General features: G+C 40.0%; 1 protein-coding gene across 4 annotated transcripts in view; it reads right to left on the bottom strand.

Annotated features, from left to right (window-relative positions):
• rps6ka2 (ribosomal protein S6 kinase, polypeptide 2) overlaps nucleotides 1-24,387 on the bottom strand; it is a 133,055-nt gene that overhangs the window by 26,170 nt on the left and 82,498 nt on the right. For all 4 annotated transcript variants that reach the window (XM_007894325.2, XM_042333577.1, XM_042333575.1 and 1 more), the window contains 6 exons: nucleotides 20,556-20,672; nucleotides 15,306-15,387; nucleotides 5,324-5,404; nucleotides 4,505-4,584; nucleotides 2,976-3,082; nucleotides 50-87 (listed from right to left, as the gene is read on the bottom strand). In XM_007894325.2, the coding sequence (XP_007892516.1) occupies nucleotides 50-87; nucleotides 2,976-3,082; nucleotides 4,505-4,584; nucleotides 5,324-5,404; nucleotides 15,306-15,387; nucleotides 20,556-20,672 (505 nt within the window). The remainder of the gene's footprint in view (nucleotides 1-49; nucleotides 88-2,975; nucleotides 3,083-4,504; nucleotides 4,585-5,323; nucleotides 5,405-15,305; nucleotides 15,388-20,555; nucleotides 20,673-24,387) is intronic.

Below are 24,387 nucleotides of genomic sequence, written 5' to 3'. Positions count from 1 at the left end.
TAAAGCTGCTAGTTTTCATCGTGGGCATAATTCATCATGATGTACTCACCCGTTATCTTGATGTGGCCGTCTTCATCCAGAAGTACACTGAAATTCAAACCATCAATAAGCAATAAGACATCAAAAGCAGCGGACACCAAAGCACACCCAGATATGACAGACATTTAACCATCAGCCGCATTTCAATCAGCAAAATGGAACTAGCCATCTTAAGGCAGTTCACGTTTTCAACAAGAAATATAGTCACTGACCAAAGTCCACAGCTCCAGCCACCTTTCACCGAACACTTCCAATCACTTAAAAGTCATTAACTGGTCAGGTAAAACTTGAGGAAAATTCCCAGACAGGAATGACTCTTTCTACTCTTGCAAATAGAATCAAAGCAGCTGCACATTTCGTTACATAATAACAACAAATTACAGTTATATAACGACTTTCACATCAGGAGGACGTTGCAAGGTGCTGGACAACCAAGGATTTGGATCCAAGCAGAGGGTTGGGATCAGGGGATTGGAGGGCAGGGAGGGTTGGGGTAGCACGGTGGCTGAAGGTGCGGTCGAAGAGGAGGGTCCTGAGACATGCCTTAAAAGAGGCAAAGGATGGAGCAAGGCGAATGGACTGTGGGATGGAGTTCCAAAGGGTGGGGGCAGGGAGGCTAAAGGCCTTACCACCGATGGTGGGACGGGCCGAACAGGGGATGTGTAGCAGTTCAGAGCCTGCTAAGCGGAGGGAGCGGACAGGTTGACATGGGGTTAGCAGGTCACAGAGGTAGGAAGGAGAAGGCTGTCGAGAGCCTTAAAGGCGAGGACAAGGATTTTGAACTCTATTATCTGTGGGGTGGGGAGTCAGTGGAGCCTGGCGAGGGTGTACTTGATAGGGTTATGGAGCCTTATGCGAGAGAGGACACGAGCTGCAGAATTTTGAATGATCTGCGACTTGTGTAGGAAAGAGGTGGGCAGGCCGACAAAAAGAGAGTTTGCATAGTTGAGCTGAGATGTAACAAATGCATGGATGAGGGTCTCGGTGGCCTGAGGGGTGAGGCAATGGCAGAACTGGGCGATATTTCGGAGGTAGGGGAAGGTGGAGCGGGTAATAGCACGGATATTGGTTAGAAAGGACATTTGAGGGTCAAATAAGACGCCAAGGTTCCGGACTAACTCAGTGAGGTGAAGTGTGCATCCTTGGATGGTGATGCTGCCAGTGTCTGAGGTGTGGAGGTGCTGACGAAACCAATCAGGAGGGCCTCAGTCTTGTTGACGTTCAACTGGAGAAAGTTAGCTCTCATCCAGGCCTTGATGTCTGACAGATATTCTGTCAGGACAGCAGTGGTCCTGGAGTTGAGGATGATAATCATAATAATCCTTGCAGTTTGCATTTGAAGTTGACCTTATATTATCAAAACATCTCAAACCACTTGGCAGAATTTCCTGCGGAGAGTAGTGACTGTATTTTGGAGGCAAATACCAACAAGCTGATGGTTCAGTGCCTCTGAACGTTCAACGACATTGTACAAGAAGATAATTCACTCAGTCAGAATAAATAAGATACATAAATTTGTGTTTCGATTTTGGATGTAGTTAGTTAATATTCTTCTCTCACTTATAATCTCTTAGTATAATTTAAGCATGAAAGCACTGAGGATAATGATAATAATGATGAGAAATACATTCGAAAGAATCATATCATTTAAATGTGGAGTCCTGTAGCTCAGTGGTTAGAGCACTCGCTTTGCAAGCGAGACACCTGGGTTCAATTCCAAGCAGGGCGAAACCTTGGGTAAGTTTCCTTACTCCACACGCCTAATAATAATCCCTCCAAAACCAAAAACAATAATAAATTGGTCATTTTCAATCTACGAATGTTTGTGGGACATTGCTGTGCGCAATTGGCTGCCGCGTTCGCCCACAAATATACAGTCAATTCACTTTACAGTGTGTTCTGTGAAGCGCTTTGGGACGTCCTCCCAACGTGAAAAGCGCTATATCAAATGCAAGGATTATTATTATTATACAGACAATGAATGGATAGTTCATACAGAGAATAATGAATATCTGGACGTGAGTCTGTGTTAGCTATCTTGAGCCAACATTTAATCCCACTCCCCTGACTTTTCCCCGATGCCATTTTATATATTACATTACGTTCCTCTGTGTAACTGCTTCTTTAACCTCACCTTTAATTCTTTTTGTGATTATCTCTAAACTGATCTTAACGTTAATCTCTTGGGACGTCCTCCCGACGTGAAAGGCGCTCAATAAATGGAATCTTGTTGTTGTTGTTGACAACACTTAGTTTTGCAGTATAATGAAAATAAACTACACACAGTGCTCCAGCCAGATCACAGACCAGTGTTACGAGAACCCTATACATCAGACTAGAATACCCAACAAGCACAGCAGATGCTAGCATCAATACATTTAAATATGAATGTTTCTCCTTCATTCCACCAACTCCAGCCTGCTTCATGTCCTCTCCTGCCCACTCCACCCTACGAGCCTTCAGCTACTTTGCCCCCTCCTCTGTAGCTCTCCTGAGATCCCAGTGCCTCACTCCTTTCTTCTGCTTTTAAAGACCACCTGAAAACGCTCTTTGACTGTGCTTTCGAACACCCCCTCACCCCCCCTTCCAACATAACCACCACCTTCCAGTTCGGGCTCCCACTCATGTTACAGTAAAGCATGTTGAGACATTCACCCAATGTGAGAAAGGTGCTACATAAGTGTAATTTGCTGTAGCAACAACAGACACAATAAACCAAAAGGCCTCCTGAGTTGTAAATATTTTGTAATCCTGTGAATCTAATAAAGGTAACAAAAGAGATCCACCTCTATGGACTGTCCTATAAAATCAATAGGCTGAGGAATCTTTCCAGCATGCACAATATTGGTCATTTTATTACTTTCAGTGTTGCAATTTAAAATAGTTTCCATATTTTATATGGTCTTTCGAAACAATATTTATAGACATCGTCTTACTTTTCTGGTTTCAAGTCCCTGTAAATTATTCCAAGGCCGTGGAGGTGATCTAAAGCCAAGGCCAGCTCAGCTAAATAGAATTTCACATCTTCTTCTGTAAACATCACCTGTCAGAGGGAGAAAGTTACCATGTCAGCTTTGCGATTCCAAATACCAAATCAAAGGCAGAATCTAAAACGGCTTCTCTTTAAATGATAAACTCAAACAAAGTCTGGAGGCAGTAATAATACATGTTAAGTGCTTCAAAATGCTACTAGATTTGATGAACATTCGATCCTTCATGTAAATGCTTCACTTTGAGTAAATCCCAGAAAAAATGGTAGCTCTTCACAGTTCTCACAATCACCACAATCCACAAGGCATCTGCAAAATTGATCTGTGCATTTTAAAAGTTAAATGTAAAGAACTGGAAGAATATACAAAGAAAAGCAACATTTCTTAACTGCAACCAGTATCTGAAAAAGCTTCTAATTATGCTATGGATTTTACCTTCAAGGGGAAATAGCACTGTACAGATGAAGAAGAGCATGCTGAAGGATGTTTGAAATTACTGTATTGCATTTTGGAATGTAAACTAGGAAATGTATACAATGGCCCAACAAAGGAAATTCTGCCGATATCCATCTAAGAGATACGCCCCAATTCATCCTGTGACACATACATAAGTAGACATGAAACAGGAAAAGCCTATTCGGCCGATCAAGACATGCCTTCCACAAACATGTACAGCTTATACTAAACCCTACCTTATTCTCTTAAATTGTGAAAAATTCTTCAATTCAGAGTTATTTTGCAAGACATTCTTCTAAAGTTCTTAACAATGAAAGGCTTTTGAGTCAAGATGAGATTGAAGAATTTTCTATAATTCTGCATGATATTACATTTTAAGACAAAACTATCTTACAGGCTAGGTGGAATTTCAGACCTCCGAGTCACTGATTTTACCACTTGTGCTCAAAACCTTCACTGTCTGCCACTTTCTTTTTTAAAAAAAATCAGTGACCCACACAAAAAGGATGCACCAGAATCTATAGGAAACATTGAAACCGACACCCCATTTGGGCTTCTCTCGAGTCAATATAACTCATATTCACAGCGATGTAAAGCTCCTGCTCTGTACACTCAGAAAAATCCATTGTAATGATAAGAGATTTGATGGACAAAAATGCACTTTTCCTGTTCCATGCATTCTCATGTTCCGATTGAAAATCACATGGAATGTAGACCCTTTCTGCAGTCTGGTTAACTCAGCTAAACCTGGAACAATCTTTATAAATAGTAACAAGCTCTACATGTTGGAAGAGGTCACTGCATTTAAACAACCCACAAGTGTTCCAGAAATGGGTTTGCATGACAACACTGGAAGATATCACTTTGTCCATTCAACTTCATACTTGTCAAGTGCTTTAGGACATTCTTTTACATGGAAGGTATTGCACGACTACAAGTTATTGTGAATATTATGGATCCTATTATCAATGAAATGCAGATCTCTTTGCATTGAACACCAAGAAAATTATGCCACCTACCTCTTTGGATAGTCTTGTAAAAAGATCACCACCTCTTAGAAAATCTAAGATGAGATACAATTTCCCCTCGGTCTGAAATGCTGGAGAAGAAACAGAAAGAAAATTGAGGAGTCTCATCTCAGTTCACTCAGGATCAATACACAGGCAATAAATTCAAGAACAATTTTTACAAAAGAATTTTAGCATGTCCAATTATTGCTCTGATTTCGCATTTCACCATTGGCATCTGGCATGTGCCTCTTCTCCTAGCCCCCTGGTTCTTCTTACTGAGGTACAGTTCCAAGAATGCTGCTGGTTAACAAGGTTAATGTTCATTGTTCAATGCCTGCTCAGGTGTTCTTTCTTTTTCTCTCTCTCTCTCTTTCTCTCTTTCTCTTTCAAGAACCGGCCAGCCCACAATAATTTTTCCGTCTTTATTCCATCCAAATCCCTTATAATTTCAGACCTCTATTAGGTCTCCCCTCATGTCCCAGTATAATTGGATTGATTGGGAAAAAGGCAGCAGACTGTCCATTCTGTATAAATGCTGCACACAATTTCTGCAAGTTACAGACAAGGATAAGACAACAACAACAACTTCCATTTACATAGCACCCCTCACTAAGGGTAGAGTCACCAAACTGAGCTAAAGTTCAGATGTCTGTTACTGTACACACATTTCTAAGTCTGACTAGTTTGATTCCTTATTCTGTAAGAATCTGCTCCTTGGCTGTTAAAATGTTAACTTTTTAAACCTGATAGTGGTAGGGTTACCATTTCCTATTAGCACTAATTTACCAATAGTGGTAATAGCAAGTCAGAATGAAAAGTACAACTTACCATAGTGCAACTTTACTATAAAGGGATGATTCACTTCCGCTAAAATGTCACGTTCCATTTTGGATCTGACTCGATCACGCACTGTTGAGGCAAGAAAGAAACACTCAATTAACAGCATTTCCTCTCCAGTCGTGGTACCTCTCTACATTGAGGACCATGGTATTTTCTGGTTGAAATGATTCCATGCCTCATGAATAAAATCTAATAAAGCAAAGCTTTATTGGCATTCTGAAGATCCTCGGGTCTGTTCCAATCCAGATATTGCAAGCAGATTAAGAGTTCGTATTTCCCCTCTCCATCTCAGAGGCACAAAATAATCACTGTTTTAGGTGGGGGTCCGTTTCTTCTGCTCACTTACAAATTATTATATTTTAATTAAGATTATTATAATAAAACATACCTTCTCTTCACATAATCTGTGATTAAAAACAGGGTGTTCATATCAACATCTGTAGCCTCATCTTTCAAAATATCGATGATGATAATAATAATGCTTGCATTTGATTATCACGTCGCTGAGACATCTCAAAGCGCTTCACGGAATATATTCTAAAGCGGATTGACTGTATTTGTGTGTGAAACGGATTATGTCCACTCTCAAATTTTTATCTTCAATGAGAAAAGAGTAATTACATCAATTATCTCCACAACTTAGCATTTTTAAGTACTGGAGTCATCTCGCCAATATCCTCTGAGCCTTTCCACCTCAGTGAATCAGATATCATTCTTATGTTTGAAAAGCTAATGACAGATTTTATAAAGAGGACACTGGAGGAGGACACCCAAGGATGCACAATGTGTGAACCAATGAATGTAGAAAAACATATTCAGAGGTGATTTTTAACTAGGGTTCTAAACTCAGGACCTGATTCAAAACTTTTTCATTTTGTTCAGGGGCCCAAAGTCTCACGTTTTACTATTAAATCCTGTTGTCTTCAAATTTAACATGAGGTAAAACTTTGGAACATTCCTAAATTGAGTCTTAATTTGGAAGCCATCTTTCTGCTAACATTAAACTGTTTGGATTTCTGCAATATATACATTGGGACATAGAACTTTTCGGATTATTCGTAAAACTGGCTTCCAAATTAAAACTGAATTTAAGACTTTTCCAAAATTCCACATAAATTTGTAAGCTTACATTTTAAGACAATGCCCATGAGAAAATTGGGGTCTTTGATTTCTCTCGCTTATGGGTTTCTCATGGGAGGCTTGACACAGAAAACTAAATTGTACAATTAGCATTAGTCTGTAATCGACCTATGCTCCACAGAATGACAAGCTTCCCTGGTATCAATCAGATTCTGCACTGTGAATTAATTTATACTTAGTGAGCTGTTTAAATACTGTGTTAAGATTCATGCTGAGCAAGTAGCGCATAATCTGGTTTACAAAATCACTGTAAAGCAAATGAGGCTGGGACTATGGCCAGATGGTGAAAACATGAGACATATTCACACTGAAAAGCTTCTCCATCCCAATTGACTAGGGTTGTTGTGAACGAAAACCAAAAAAAGGGTCAAAATAACTTTGAAATACGTGCCTGTATTAAATATAGCTCCCCAGAGCTTCATTGCACATTAGCCATCAGAAGGAAGCTTTTGGGGAATTTCAGCTTGAAGAACATATGTTAAATTATATTGATTATTGCTGTTGTTCTGATCAACTGGAGGCTTAATGTAGCACTCATTGATTGGAGCACTGAAGCTAATCTCTTCCCAGCCAGTAGGTGGGATAAAAGAGCAGAAATTAGCTGCATTTTCCAGGCTCGTCTCTAACCGCCAGTAACAGTTGTACCTGTAACAGTGATCAACTTGGTTATGATAGAGAAAAGACATCAAGATTTTGGTGACCCTGCAAGATCACCCATGGAGGCCCAATCCAACCTGTCCCGTTTCACTCTGTCAGCTGGGTTTTTAACCCCCTAACCCCACTGCACAAACACACAACAGCTCACTGGTCTGTCTATGTTCCATGAAGATCATAGTTTGTGTTAATAAAGATTAAGAAAATAAGTTGAATTTGAGCTCCAGGCTTGGCTGACACTTCAGTGCAGTATTGGGGTAGTGCTGCATTTGTCAAAGGAATTGTGTTTCTAATAATGGAACTGACAAAGCTTATGCTGACACTTGAATACAGTGCTGGGGGTTCGTTGTATATTTGTAGGTGCTGTCACTCGAATGAGAAGTTAAACTGAGGTCCTGCTTCCCTATTCAAGTGGGTGTTAAAGATCTAATGGCACTACTCAAAAAAAGGGAGTTTTTTTTGTCCCCCAAATAAAATTTGTGATTCACTTCATGACTGTTGCTGCGCACAAATTGGCTTCTACGTTCACCCACAAAGTATGCAGTCACTGCTCTTTACAACATATCCTATGAAACACTTTGACACAGCCTCCCGATGTGAAAGGCGCTATATCAAATGTAAGAATTACTGTTATTTTTATGGTTACGACTATGATTAACTCTGCATAATAATAATTAAGGTCTCACCTTCAACTGCCTGCCTTTAGGTGGACATTATATACCACATAACTCTAATGCACTATTCAAACAAAAAGGGATTTCTCCTGGTGCCCTGGCCAACAATCCTCCAGATTAGTTGGTCATTTGTTTTAACAGCATTTGTGGGATCTTGCTGTGTGCAAAGTGGCTGCTCCATTTGCCTATGAAAACAGCCATTATATTTGACAGTTTGGATTTCTGCAATATATACATTGGGATATAGAACTTATTCAAAAGCATTGTTCATTATAGAGTTCCGGTATAGATTATATGAATAAATAACTTTCCCATGTAAGGAAGTGTTATGCTCAACTATTAGGTGATGTACACATGGATAATAATAATAATCCTTGCATTTGATATAGCGCTTTTCACATCGGGAGGATGTCCCAAAGCGCTTCACAGAACACACTGTAAAGTGAATTGACTGTATATTTGTGGGCGATCGCGGCAGCCAATTGCGTACAGCAATGTCCCACAAACAGTCGTAGATTGAAAATGACCAATTTATTATTGTTTTTGGAGGGATTATTATTAGGCGTGTAGAGTAAGGAAACTTGCCCAAGGTTTCGCCCTCTGCCTGGAATTGAACTCAGGTCTCTCGTTTGCAAAGCGAGTGCTCTAACCACTGAGCTACAGGACTCCACAAAATATAGTGACAATTAATGCACATGCAGAAGCTTTGCTGTTGTGTTCCTCATCTGCACTTGGTTTCCAGATGTACAAGAAAAATATGCGTCACACAGGACCTTCTCCATCCCTTGTGATTAAGGTCAATTGTTAGTCTGAAACAACCAATTTAGATACTTAATCCAATTACAGCCCCCATCTGAACTGTGTGTTTAGCACCAGCATTATGGGGCTACAGAGCCAGGAATGAGCTACCATGACTGTAACTGTACAACGAACACTGAAAAAACCATCAAATCATAATGCATCAGAGCTCAATGTTTTCCCAATTGCAATCTATGACCAGTTGTGGAGGATGTCAGTTAACAACTAATACTACTGAACTAGTAATAATCCTTGCATTTGGTATACCACTTTTCATGTTTGGAGGATGATCCAAGCATTTCACAGAATTTACCATGACTGTGTATTTGTGGGCAAACGAGGCAGCATATTTGGACATCGCAATGTCCCAAAAACAGCCTTGAAATGAATACCCTATTTCATTAGGGGGATTGTTGGCCAGAACACTGGGAGAAAGTCTCTTCTCTTTTTGAATCATGTCACAGGACTTTTAACGTTTCACCTTTCATCCGAAGGACAGCACCTCTGACAATGCCACGCAACTCCCAGCACTGCATTGGATGTGTCAGCTGAGATATTATAATTGTGAATTCAAGTCCCAACAAGGAGCTTGAACCAACCATCCCCTGACTCCGAAACAAAGACTGATAGTAACTCAAATACTGTATTTGTCCTAGTCCTCTGCTTTGCACATTACAGAGTTTAATTTGCGGTATTTTAACAATAGAATTCCTTAATAAGGATTATTTAAAAACGAATTCCTCTAAAAAAGAATTTCAGTTTATGCAGACAATTTCCTTCTGGTAATGGGAAGTATGTCACAACCTCTCTGGGGACCTTCACTCCTTTCTGCTGCCAGAACTGATTTTGTAGAGATTTGCAGCAGCCTATAAATACACAGTCACTTCATGTTATAGAAATTACTGGTACTGAAACACCTCCCATTTCCTTATCCTTGTACTATCCATCTGCAATACACTAATCCCTTTGATCTGCACATAATAATTTACTCCAACTCTTTTTATTTGCCTAAGTAATTCTCTCTCTTTTCCTCTTGACCTGATATTTAAAATTGCTTTGTTGCCCACTATCACTGTGAATTTCAACCTATCCTTTCCCGCCATACACACTATTTTGTCACCATTAATGCAACTCCATTGTCTATCTTAACAGATCTATGATGATTGCTATTCATACAAAAGAAAAGGACACACATCAGTCTCATCAGCTCAGAGACAACAACTTGCAATTATATCCTCTTTCACAGAGGATAGTGTGTGCTCAGAGACAGTGTAGTAGAGCTTATGAATCTCATTATCAGGGCACTTTTTAGTTATCAGGTACACTATATTATAATTAGTACAGACCTGTTCTTTGTTCTATTCATTGTGTATTTCGTTGTTTAAATGGTGTATGCTGATGGCATTTCCATGGGACTACTTTATATGAGTCAGTGAGGCAGACTGTGAGTTAGTCAGTAAAAATAGAATAATTTTTATCCAGGGCTGACTCAACATTTAAGCATGTAAAATGAAATGAACCTCCCTCACACTAACAGCCTCAGTTTTCCATTCAACACCAGTAACTGGAAATATTCCTCACACAGACTAAGGTGCACATTTTAAAAATCCAGAAAATGAACTGCAAAGTTCTGATATCATTTTTTTGCTTTTTTTAAAAAATGGCAAGACTCATTCTTTCATGGTATCTCAATCAAGGCTTTCGGGTTCAGTTTTACTGCTAGAGATTTGACTTAAAATCAATCAGCAATAGTCCCTACTCAAAAAAGAAAGATTTTTTATTTGATTAACTGCAGAATTCAGCTTATTTATTTAGAGCCACAAAGGCTACATTCTGTAAGTGCTGGAAGTTGTTGCTATCCCTGTATAATACTGGCCATTACAGATTCTATCGCTTGCTGCTTATTCTACGGTTTGTTAACTAAAAGAGGCTGGTGTAAGTACCTAATTGACTGACTGATGATAATGCGCAGCATGGAATCAAAGGCAGAGAATCATCTGCACTGCACTTAACTTCCAGCATGCTATACAATCAAGCCTTTGGGACTGTTATTGAATAAATAAGCATGTATTACTCATCCTGCCTTTTATTTTAACAAGGCAGAACAAAAAGGGATGACTAAGTCTTTCATCTTTGGAATTCTCGTTCAAAGAAATTAATTGAAAAATGCATCCTTCATGCAAGTTATGGCCTCATACAATACAACTCAGATAGCGCCTTTCGCTTTGGCAAAATGTTTCAAAATGCTCAACAGTGAGCTGGAGGTAGAAGATAGAGGGCAGGATTAAAGCATCACCGATATGAGTAGATAGGTTTTCAACCCTCTCCCTCCTCCCCCATCTTTGATACTTTATTGTGCATATACAGCAAGGTGAAACATTTTAATTCAATGAGAATTATCAAATCTACACGTTAATATTGCAATGACATTGTGTGTCAGCCTGACCCAGTGATAGCATTCTCACCACTGAGTAAGAACAACAACAACTTACATTTATATAGCATCCCTTATGCAGGGTAGAGTCTCAGAGCACTTGAAGGTTGTGAGTACAAGCCCCATGTTGGGATTTGGGATTACATGGTCTAAGCTGACACTCCAATGCAATGCTGGGGTAGTGTTGCACTGTCGGAGTTGCCAACCTTCGGATGAGATATTAAACTGAGGTCCCATATACCTGTTCAGGTGGACGTTAAAGATCCCATGGCACCAGTTAAATAGAAAAGGGCATTTCTCCTGTTGTCCTGACCAACAATTCCCCAAAGTAAAATTGGTCACTCACTCCATGGCGGTTTCTGGGATATTGCTGTGTGTAACTGGCTGTCGCATTTTGCGCACGAAATACACTTTTCAATATATTCTGTGAAGCGCTTTGAGATGTCTCAATGCCCTGATAAGCCACTGTATTAAATGCGAGGATTATTATTATTACTACTACAATACAATGCAGCTCCTATCTCAGTGTACTGCTTAGTTCTGTACCTTAGGCTCTGCCAATAGTCAGAGAATAACTTCATTGCTTGAGTGTTACTGTATTAAATCATGCAAACCAGTAGCCAAGGTTCCCAATTTGAGACCTTAAATTCCATCCAGTCTTAGCCTTAGGCTGTATATTTGTAGGTTAATGCATTAGCCAATCTGCACACAGTAATGCACTAAAATAAGAACTCCCATGCAAAAAACTTTCGTTATTCCAGCATGAGAAGAGAAATTACTGAACATCCCAAAACAATACCATCAGGGTTAATCTGAAAAGATTAATGAAACAATTTGTAAACAGGAAATCTGGTGTAACACTAGGGTTTTAACAGAAAGATCAGCAAAAGGAATTGTAAATAGCGAATCCTTCAGGTACCTGGTTGCATCTCCGGTGACCCTCTGGACTCTTTAGATACCAATCTCAGGCTTTACTTTTATGAAGTTGGCGAGTCAGTTTGGGTCAGTCTAAGACATAGGCAGACATCTTCTGCCATTTCTAAATTATTTGGTGAATCTTGCAAATTAGAGCCCAGTGTATTCAAATAAATAACAAGCCAAGCAGTTCATAAGAATGCTCTGCGCTTGCTGACAATCCTAAGCAACACAGATCTGAGGAATCTGATTTCTGCTGAAGGATGCTGGAACAGCAGTGAAAGCTGCAAATGAGTCGAAGGTTCAAAACTCTTTGAAAATGGGAGAGGAATTTTTGCAAAATTGTAGCAGACATAACAAGAGTGAAGCCTTTGAACTTCTCTATTTAATCTTGTGCTTTCAATTGAAGAATTTTAACACAGGCCAAAAAAATTCACTAGAAGAAAACAGGAGAGGGAAGAGATCCCAAGGGTAAAGTGACAGTGAGGAGCTGCCTGTTCTAGGATTAATCATTTCATATTGATAAAAGTGTTTCTGATTAATCCATGGTGAAAACAGTCTGAAGTACATCTGAACTGTATAATGGGATATTTTGTGGCTTGCCCTTTGCATTTTCATTCAAAAGATAGTCTAGTCGCTTGCTTGAAACAAATCTTTTGGATTTGAAGCGTGAACAAAACAAGGTATGAAGGATCAGAGTAGGTAGAGATACCAGATGCAGATAATTGCATTAGTGCATTAAGTAATAATGAAGTAAAATGAGGGGACGAGTGGATGACAACAAAATTACTAAGGGAGAAGTTGAAATAGCGTCCTTTATATACAGTAACGTCTCAAGAGCACTTCACAGGCACTGTGTTGGATGCCAAGCAGGGAAGGAAGGAGGGAGGGAGGGACTGTAATTGTGGTCAAAGAAGTAGGCTTGAGATGGAATTTAAAGACAGGTTAGGAGGGGGCAAGATAGAGGGCTAGATGGAGGGCACTGTTGAAGGCTTAGCCACCAAAGAGGCATGGAGGGGGCAGGGTATAATAGTAAGTCTGTGTTAGCAGACCAGATCACAGTGATAGGGAAGTGCTAGAGCATGAAGGGATTTATAGGTGAAAGTGAAGACCTTAAAGTTGATTCATTAGAGGCAAGGAGACAGGTGGGTTGATGGCAAGCAAGGTTTGGTATTGTTGGTTGGATTTTGTTTCAGCTGCAGACCAGTAAGAAGTGCATCCGAAATGTAATAAATAAGGCAAACAGGTTGCTGGACTACATTGAAAAATCAGTTCAGTTCCAATGCAATCATATTTGAGCTGCTTATTTCTCTGGTTAGGCCACAATTGGAAGATTGCATACAATTGTGACTACTGCAACATAAGAAGACTGCCCAGACTATAGGAAATGCAGAGGAGAACAGAGCTACAAGGCTGATCTATAGTGTTAGAGGGGTGAGCTGCGAGGAATGGATGATAAACTAGAATTTTTCACCCCTGAAATGAGACATCTCAAAAGGAATTTTAGACTTATATAAGATGCTAAAATGGGATTGAGAGATGAAACGCAGAACAAAACCTTCAAATATAATAGTTATCAAATATTTCACATTTTAATGGCTATAATAAATAAATCTTGCATTTCATACAGTTCCTTGTGATGGTGACACACCTCAAAGCACTTCACTGAGTCTTCAGCAAAGTGCAATAGCTGTGTTCTTGTGGGGAAACATGTCAGACAACTTTCAGATAGCAAAGTCCAAACAACATCCAAGACATGAATGATTAATTTAACAGAGGATGGTTAGTCAAAACAGCAGAGGCAGAGAAAGAATATCACTGAGTTTGTCTAGGGAATTTTTGGGTCAAATTTCTTGAACACAAAAACTGTCCAAACTTCTGTGGTTAAAATTGGGCCTCAATGGTTTGTAATCATCCTTATGAGTAAAGGAGTATTTAAAGAACATCCCTACTGTACGTCCCACTGTATGATTGTAACACTATATGTGTAACTTCTCATTACAACATTACTCACCCGCCGAGTCCACAACAAATGTAATTGTCTGAATGTTGTGAGACCATATTTTAACCTCCCTATAGACCTGCACGATAGGAGGTGACTGGCTGGAGAATGCAGATGTGCTCGGCTATATTTTCCCATGTGTCCTCTATCTTCCTCAGTAACGGGAGGCGCTATGCATGATAACAATCTTCAGAGAAGCACATGCTGTGGTTCACTGGAAACTCGTAGCACAGACCCACTGTGAGTAAAGTGAACTCAATGCAGCCATACTGTGCTGCAGGTAATTAATATGGAATAAATGTTATCTCAGAGGCTGTTTTAAGTTGTTCTCCAGAACTCAGAGATCGAAACCATGAGACTGTACCACAAAAATTCTGAAATGTTTTCTCAAGCAGCAAGCCCTGGAATACCAATTCCAAACCAATCTGTGCCCACACAACGGGGACACCGCACATGGGATATACTTATACACAGGACTCAGGCTCAGCCACTGTTAAGCGCTCTGAGATGCTACCCTGCATGGAGGGTGCTATATAAGTGCAAGTTGTTGTTGAAAGGCTACAAAAAGATTTGAGATTTATACAACGCTGCTTCTTTCATTTCAGTGTGTGAACCACCACCACTGGCCTCAGCATTCTGTCACTACAGTTGTTTTTTAAACTGTGATTCATTTTCATGGAGGAAAACATCAATTATATTTATTACATTTTGCCTTCTGCAAAATCTACTTGAATCCACTTCATGTCCCAGCTGAGAAAACTGAGAGGTCAGAGCTCTGCCAATGCACTAGTTGGCGGTGACCTGCATTTTACCAATCACTCTAGTGCACTGTTTTTTCTCATCCACTTGGTGCCTGCCTTACGTGGCCAAGCATGAAAGCTCAACACATAGAAAGCTGGTTGGAATCAGATTATGTTTGATGGCTCTGCAGCATACTCCAACATCAGTCAACCAGATATCAATAACGTTGCACCTTATATGAGAACATGGTAGCTCTACTGGCACTACTAATACAGATTCACTCATCAGACAGAGCCAGATTCTGCTGAGTTTTTTAGTGTGTGAAATACCATTTTGAGCAGGTAGCAAAGCTGACCAAACAATTCCCAGAAGAGAGAGGATTGAAAGGAGTGAGATGTTCAAGTACAATAAGAGAACATAAGCACAGTGATGTGATCTTTTTTTTAAACAAAATCATGAAGGCATATAATGTACCTTATGCATATTTCATAGGAGGAAGAGTGTCATTCAATGGGGGTCTGGTGTTAAAAATAGCCATCTTTTCACAAAATACTTCAGAATGGAATTTTGTGCAAAATAACCCACAATCTGGAACTCTTCAACAGCACTCACCCTTCAGAGTAGCTTTCTTCAGCACCTTCATGGCGTACAGCTGACCAGCATCAGAGCCTTTTATTTTCTTGACAAGAAAAACCTTAAAGAGAGAGCAAAAAAGGAGGATTGTAAAACCTTTTGAAGAACAGGAAAAAAATTAGTACTTAAAAGTGGAATAGAATACATTTCATATACAACAGCCCTTTCCCACACCGACTCTCAGGATGTTTTCTGTTGCTAAGGATTTTTTTTGTTGTACGTTGTTCAGTTGTTGGGTACCTTGAATCACTGTTAGACATGGTACAGAACTGAAAACTGAATGTATCCCTCCTATGAGACAAAAGTGCGTGCAATGGTAGGCTACATTATATAATAATTATCCTTCCATTTGATATGTTGTTTCTTTTACATCGAACGGACACCTAAAAGCACTTTACAGATTGTTGCAAAGGTAAGTGACTGTGTATTTTCTAGGTGAATGCGGCAGCCAGTTTACACACATCAATATCCCACAAACAGCCATGATGTGAATGACCACTTAGCTGAGGGGCTGTGGGCAAGATAATGAGAGAATCTCCTTTTTCTTTTCAAGTAGTGCTATGGGAGCGCTAATGTCTACCTGAACAGGCAGGTTACTGAGGAAGATAGACCTCAGTTCAATGTCTCAACTGAAGGATGGCAACTCCAACCTTGCAGCACTCCCCAGGCACTGTATTAGAATATTGGCCAAGGTTGTGAGTACAAAGTCCTGCATGGGGTTGGAACCCAGGACCCTCTGACTCAAAGACAAGTGCTATCAAATGAGCCAGGCTGATACCCTCGTTGTTCAAAGGGTGAGCCAGTCTAACCTCTATTGGCTGAAAAATCCTAAATGGAATGAGTCTACAGATCCAGCCTCAGCATAAAACTGTCCACGTCTCCAATTGACAATCTTACTCACAGAAGCAAATATGGATGTTTGACAATAGAAAATGTTAAAAATATATAATTCTTGCAATTGGTAATAGCACATTTCACATCAGGAGGATGCCTCAAAGTGCTTCACATGATTTACTGTGAAGTATAGCGACTGTAAGCGAATGCAGCAGCTCAATCTCACACAGCAATAATGCCATACTGGGGAGGTGACAGTTGAATCGAAAAGAAAATTCACATGCTCCTGAGCACCATTTATTCTTTATATTGCAGAATATTTTATACAGAATGTAGGTCACAGGAAGAGCTGTGCAGTGGGACATGGATCTCTCATTACTTTGATTATCTGCTGTAATAGAGAAGGCGTAAAATCTACTTGTCTCCCTGACTTCATCTCCCACTCCCCTGCCCTACCCAAAACCTCAACAACATATTCAAAAATTAAAAGCGGGTGGCAACAATATAAGAGAAATGACAACTAACAGAACACAGGAGTATTGTATAACAGTACACAATGGGATGCTGTTAGGCTCACCAGATCTGAACAGACTTAACCCCAGTATGTCAGGCCAGGAAATAATGTACCCCAGTTTGAAAGTTAAATAGTTTTGAATCTTTAATTAAAATGTATATCATCGAAGTCTATCTCCAATTCATCCAAAACTCTAGTCTAGTTTCTCGCCCACATTAGCCTCTAGCTCTTTTCTGGCTCGCAGAACTCAAGAAGGATCAACATGAAGATCATCATCTGTCCTGCTCTACTCTATGTGTGCAATCTCCTCCAAACCTGCTCTTAGTTCCCTCTGCTCCTCTGATCCCAATCCAATGCTTGTTCCTCACCATCTCCGACCCTCCATTGGTGGCTAAGGTTTGAGCCACTACGCCAAGCCCTCAACTTCCTTAGTTCTCCCATTTTTAGTGCTCACTATTATAAATGTTGAGCAACATGAGATGTTCATTCTATGAAAAAGATACTGTATAAATGCAATTTGTGGTGTAATTTGCAATATTCGTAAACCAGATTCTTGTGCTAATTTGAGAGAATCGCAAAGTGGTGAATTTCAGATCCTGAAAGTTGACTATTTTCCGTACTTTGCTGGGATTTGAGAATTTTGCAAATCTCAAAAATCAAACAGCTTCCCATATAAAACAGAAGTTGCAATTGATGCATATTAAACCCCTATGATAATGCTTTAATACCATTCACTTTAAATGCAGTTATTTACTCCAAGTAACATAAAGGATCGAGATAGTATTGCAGGCGAGCCCTGGCAATAGTGGGGATGGTTGTTGTAGAAAGGCCATCTCATTGTCAGAGCCAACTCAGCAAGACCATTAGGCTCAATTATATGGAAAAGCACAGAAATATAATGGAAATAAAGGAACCAAGAAACGATAGGCCCACTGTCAAATAAATATATGTGTGGAAGGAGGCGTGTAGAAATGAGTGCAATTTGAACCTATTCTCATGCTAATGAGTTGCGAGACAAATTGGGCAATAATGAGCGTGAGGACACCCACGTGTTTGTTCGTGCAACAGCTGTCCACACAATTTGCAAGAATCCAGTCTACATACTTGATCATGCACAATGGCACAGTATCAGGTCTTAGGGTTTGTAAAAGCTTGAGCTTTGTATTGCAGCTCACTGAAAACAAGAAATGATTAACCATGCTAATTGCCCTATCCCTCCCCTGAGAGCCAGCCCAAATTGAGGAGGGGGGGGGGAAGAGAGAGAAGACTCGCCTTCTTCACTGACTTCTTGCATTTAGTGCTAGAATCCACCTGTCAGGAATGGTTAGGCAAGGTAGGGTTCTTAAACCTTGTAAGAGATGGATCAGAGGGCACCTTGTAGAGTTCTTGCAGACACTAGATTCATTTAAGAAATAGTGTGATGCTTCATGCGAAGACAAATGATGGTGTTGTTCTGCAAAAATCAGATCAAATGGCCCAAACCTTCACAAGTGATTTTCATTGCAATAAAAGTACACTCCATTCACTATAAGGTTTCTCACCCCTCAGATGAAGCTAAACCTATGGGGCATTTTAATGTTTGTTTGATTTGTTTTCCATGAGGTTCAAACTGTACTCCTTCCCAAACACCTATCTCTCTTTTTATCTCAGTGGTGAAGATGTTGCGGTAAGATTCAGCATCAGTCAAGGTTCCTGCCCCCGAATGCTATGCGGTGATCCCTATAGTGATAATATAATCATCCTTGAATTTGATATAGTACCTTTCACATCAAAGTGTGTCACAGTACAAATTGTAAAGTGGAATGACCTGTTGAAACCAACAGCCAATTTACACATAGCAGATGCTCCACAAACAGCCATGAAGCGAAATAGCAATTTTATTTGGGAATTATTGGCCAGGACACCAGGAGAACAACAGAAAATTGCAGTTATATGGTGCCTTTCATATCATATTTTAAAAGGAGAGTTTCAACTTTCCATAAAAAATACAAAGATCTGCAACCTTTAAAATTGATGCAATACTAGGTTTGGGGAATCTTTATGATAGATGTTTTTGAATCAAAGGTGTGGGGAAGCCCATTTAAGCATCCAATTCACCATGAACAGACAGCACCTCAAGTTTAATATTTCATCCAAAGGATTTTGGACAGTGCAGAGCTCCATTGGCACAACACTGCCTAGAGCTCAAGTTCCATCATGGGGCTTGAACCCACAATCTTATAAACCAGAGGCGAAAGTTCTACCAACTCAGCTAAAGTAGTGCTATATCCTTTCCTGATTAATATGCAGCAGTCGTAAGAATAATGAACCATTCGTTTGGATGACAATTGTTTGATCAGTGAGAGCCATTTGAACATCGGGCGCTAAATTAAGCCACCTGCTCTAAGAGAAATTAAGAAGATATGATTTGGTGTTTCTGCAGTATTGATACTACTGTTAATGATCTGAGACAGATTTCATTGAAGGAGGATCTACTTTGCTCTTGGAGGGTTTTGGGCACTTATTAATATAAGGCAGAAAGCAAAAATCATACTTACCTAATAAATGAATGGCTATTTGATGTATAATATGAGCCTACAATTGATACCCAAAGGTGTTTGGTCTGCTAAGAACCCATCCCAGCACATTCCGGAGCAACTCAAATACTTGCCTACAAAATACAATCATCAGACTTTATAGTGTTCTGATACAAAAATGTTTTGTGACATCCTCCCGATATGAATGGTGCTATATCAAATGTAAGAATTATCATAATTAATTGTCGAAGATGAATCTTCACCAATGAGAAAGCAAAAGTTCTGAATTTTAACACTGAGTTCTGCATTATTTTTTTAAAAATTCCATTCTATTGAAGCACCATTCTCATTCTGATAAAGTATCAATTCCATCATATTAAAGGAGAAACTTTTTTCAACTAAGTGTCAATCTCTCTATGAATTAATTTCATTTAGTTGCAAACTTTTAACACAGGGACAGACACTGAAATAAATCACATCATTCACAAATCATTTCACTTGAAATTGAAATCAAGCATTGCTCTTGACTTCCTCTCCAGAAAAGAAATACCTTTCTGTTAGTGCTTGAAAGTAGTATGGTATTTTCTTCTTTGAACAGCTGGGTCTTGGAAACCCATCCTCATGCTTAAGAGTATCCAAACCATATGTATGCCAACTACACCTGGAAATTTCCCCAGGTCTGGAATGGAATCCTTATGCTCCCCCTGGAGTGATGTTCCCTGCTTCCCTAATTCCAGAGAGTAAAAGGCACTTCTTGGCAAGAGCCAAGGCTAAGGCATTCCCAGAATGTGCCATAGGGACACTGCTGGAGTTTAACCAGCTGAAGCCATATAGCTTGCCATTAAGAATATTGTCCGGGAAGCTTCCCACTGGTTGTTCAGCTAGAACAACCCTTCCCTGTGATGCCTTCAATGTCCCTTCACATGATCAAAAGAGATATTCAGATGAAGACTCCCTTCAGCTTATTTGGTCTCAGTGTTCCAAAATATCCTCTTTGCCTTCTTTCCATTGCAACATCAAGCCATTTCTTAAAATGTGTCCAATGTCGTGGCCTCAACCACCCCTGTAACCTATTCTAGCCATTGATAATTTTCGGTTTTGTTTACATTCCTGAGTCACGATATGCAAATATAAATGCTGGAATATTATTTCCCATAATTCCAATGAACATTACATTATACAAATCATAACTAAGTTATATCTTAAGAGCAGCATCACACAGCAACTGAAGACAATCAAATAAAGACATTTCACTTAGCAAATGTAAATCCAGGAACTGAATGACATATTAAGATGGGGTTAGCAAAACGTAATTTCACATTTTAAATGGACTAATAATGAGATTAATTCATGCAGTTCACTTACCTTCCCATAAGAACCCTGGCCCAACACTTTGAGCAGCTCGAACTGAGAGGGGTCTGCTTTTTCAAAGCCTTCCTTCACGTGGTTGCTTATATCTATTTCTTTCACAATACCTTCATCCTATGGGGCAAAGAATCACACAGAAGATTACAATGGGTGGACACTATGAAAAGAACAGTACACAACTCACTGTACACATACCCTCTTCAATCCTCACTGGTCATTCTGATACTGTGCTGATGCCTTTGGACACATTAATGGCATAGTACAGGGTTACCAATTACAATGTCTCATAAGTCTTAAACAAATTATGATATTTGTTTTTTTAGATAATAGGGTGGCTTCACAATTTTTGGTCACCTTGTACAAGACTGGAAATGACTATTGAGGTTCATTTAGTTAGCTCCAAGGCAAAGTGAATCCTACACCATTCAATCCCTTGTGCCCTTTAACTGATTTATTTGCCCAATAGTTATCTATTTTCCTGTCTTGAATTTACTGACATCTCAGCAAGCCCATTTAATTTCAGAAAGCAGTTTACAGACTCATACTATTTGCATTCAATCACTGTAGTTATTCATCAGTGAAGCCATAGCTAAAATAAAATATGCATATAAAAGTTATTGCCCTTGTAGTCCTCGTGAAAGAACAATACTCAACACATTGTACACCTACTTTCTTCAAACCTAACTGGCCAGTCATGAAGCTGAAGAACTGGTGGCCCATCATTAAGACCTCAGTAACTTGCATTCATTTCACATTGAAAAAAAATCTTTAAAACAAGGCCAAACTATGTTAATTTAGGGAAAGTAAAGAAAAGACAGGATCTTTGTCATTTTTCTCATTCATCTGCTGATGTGAAAACCAATGTCCTTGCTCTAATTCTCTGTTTTCATCTTGTAGACGAGAAAAGTGGGACCTGACATAGAGTAACATATTGTATTAACATAGAGTCACAGTTTAATAAGAGAAGTGAGTTAGTGGCCTAGAGATATTGTTCCATTTAATTTTCCTTTCCAGCCTACCTTACACCTCGAGGGATGATGACTGGCCTCTATTCAGCATGGGTCCACAGCAGAACACCTGAAATCAGGAATTCAGTGGAGTATCCCAATGCTTTCATTGTGCTGTGCCTCAGTGCTCCAGTTCACTGACCCAATCACTCAGTAATCATCTATACAAAGACCTCACCAACCTCACCTGATGGCTCAGGGGTAAGATCAAAAGAATGATTTGCCCTTCAGCTCTTTTCAATTCATTCCTTCTAGAACACAAACCCACAGTTGAAGCAGAAGAAATAGCATTGTTGGGCTAAGGAAGGCAAAAATTAACCATGTTTCACACTTCTGGTTGCTGTTCAGTCATGTGTGCAAAAACAAATGGGCCCCGGGTGTGAACAGGATCTGAATTCATTCCCATGAGGCTCCCCGGACTCATAATAGACTGCTGACACTTGTTGCCTTTTTCCGCAGATTAACAATGACCACTTTCAGGTTGTGTAATGCAGGGCTGCCAATGCTTATGAGTCACTACTTAGAGTGGTAGGGCGGAAAGAAAATAAGGGAAAAAAATAAAGTACTTATCCTGTTAGTTCACGATTCTCAAACGTTTGGATGAGACCCTAAACCAAGATCCCATCTGACTGTTCAGGTGGACATTAAAGGTCACATCAGACTATTCCGAAAGGGAATTCTCCTGGTGTATTGGGTGATAATTCTCTGAATAAATTGATCATTCACTTACAAAGAATCCACAGCATGGAAACAGTGCCCTCGGCCCAACCAAATCATGACGGTATTTATATTCCACATGAGTCTCCACCCATTACTTACTTCCAATCCTTCTACTCCCCTCTCTCTTGTGTGAATGTTTAGCTTCATCTTGAATACATCTATACTGTACTTCATTCACTTCATGGTTGCTTGTGGGACTTTGGTGATGCAAATAGCTGCTGCATTTGCTTAAAAAACCTGCCTTGAACAGTAATTATCTGAGAAACACTGGGAGATATTTTGATTCGATAAGGTTCTATAAAAATGTTATTTCTTTTTCTTTAAAGGTTAACACAGTAGCTGGTGTTGTTAGCCACCATCTCTGATGACACGTAAATGTTGCAACCCTAGTAAGTTAGTGTTTTAAATGAATACACATTTGCAACAGTTGACATTTTAATGGATTGCATTTTAATGGGTTGAACTTTCCCTTTTGATGTGAGACAAAAATCATGGGAAGTTATCACTTGCTAAACATCTTTCACTTTACCGGATTTTGAAAATTGAGAACTGACTCATGCCATTGCACAAGCAATACAAATTATCACTAATTTATAAAAACAATTAAAATTCAAACCAAGACAAAATTCAAACTTGAATTGCACTGCTCAATGCCCACGTCACGTGCAGTTGGACCTCAGTTTAGCTTTGGATCTAAAGGCCACCGCTTCTGGCAGTGTTGCACATCCCTGTAATGCAATGGGATGTCAGCCAAGCAGACTATGAAGGTCATCTTCATGAAAGCATGCAATGAAATTATCGAGATCTGAGATTGATTTGTCTATTCTAACTGCAGACTCAGTCTGGGTACAAATGGGTAACTCCTATGGCATCACATCCATTTTTAAGTATCTAGTTTCATTTATGATGTTTAATGAATATTTAATATTCGCCCAGATATAACTACAAATGACTTTACCAAGTAAATTCAAGACCACAAAACTGGAAATGTACACTTGAATCATATGTTGTGCATCCTAATCTTTCTAACGCAAATTACGTTCTGTCTATCTGTCTGCTCAGCTCTCGCTCACAGCCCACCTCTACTCCTCACTGCTTCTGGTTCCAAGACAAGTATAGCAGAAATACAGTGAAATAAAACAAATACAAAGGCTCCAGGCATCTTAATAAAAAGCAATGCACAAGCACCAAGCAATTTAGATAGCACTAACCTACCAATATATCTATATTGGTCAGTTTCAAATTTGCAATTCAAAAACTATCTCTCTTCCTGAACCATCTCCTACTTGCGCAAATCACCTTGGTACTCCAGCCACCTCCGCTCCCTTAAAGCCCAGGCATGTTCCACTGAGCTCACCTGGCTTAAATCAAACCTAACTGTCCATCAGTAGATTTGGATGGACCATGTCAAATCCTACCACTCCGCCCTCACCTCCGCTAAATCGTCGTTCTACTCCAAGACAACCTTGGAAGCTAAGGACAACTGCAGGCTCCTCTTCTCCATCATGAACCGGCTCTTCTGCCCACCCTCTCATGCCTCGCCCATTCTCACCTCAAATGCCAACTGAGAGGCGATGCTGGACTTCCTCAAATCCAAAGTCAAGGGAATCTGCTCAGCTGCCTCTGCCACTGCAACTGCTACCCCCTGCCCATCTCCTCCTCCCACCCCAGCCCCTACTCATCCCTCCCTCCACACCTTTGAACCCGTCTCCCCCTCCTCTCTCATCACCACCATAACCCGTATGAATCCCACCACCTGCTCCCTCAACCCCATCCCTACCCCTCTCCTTTCCTCCCAGCTCCACCTCCTTTCCCCTCTACGCACTGACATTGTTAACATCTCCATGTCCTCTGGTACTGTTCCCACCCTTTTAAAAACAGCTGTCATCACTCCTATCCTTAAAAAACCATCCCATCAACCCTTTCGTACACCCTAACTACCACCCCATTTCCAACATCCCCTCCTTATCCAAGGTCCTAGAATGAATTGTTGCTTCTCAGCTTTGCTCCTTCCTCTCGCGCCACCCCCTTCTCAAATCCCTCCAATCGGGCTTCCGTGCCGCCAACAGCACAGAAACCTCCCTGGTCAAAATGACAAATCA

Source organism: Callorhinchus milii, unplaced genomic scaffold, assembly GCF_018977255.1.
Source record: "Callorhinchus milii isolate IMCB2004 unplaced genomic scaffold, IMCB_Cmil_1.0 Scaffold3, whole genome shotgun sequence".
Lineage (NCBI taxonomy): Eukaryota > Metazoa > Chordata > Chondrichthyes > Chimaeriformes > Callorhinchidae > Callorhinchus > Callorhinchus milii.
This window is presented reverse-complemented; position numbering and strand designations above follow the sequence as displayed.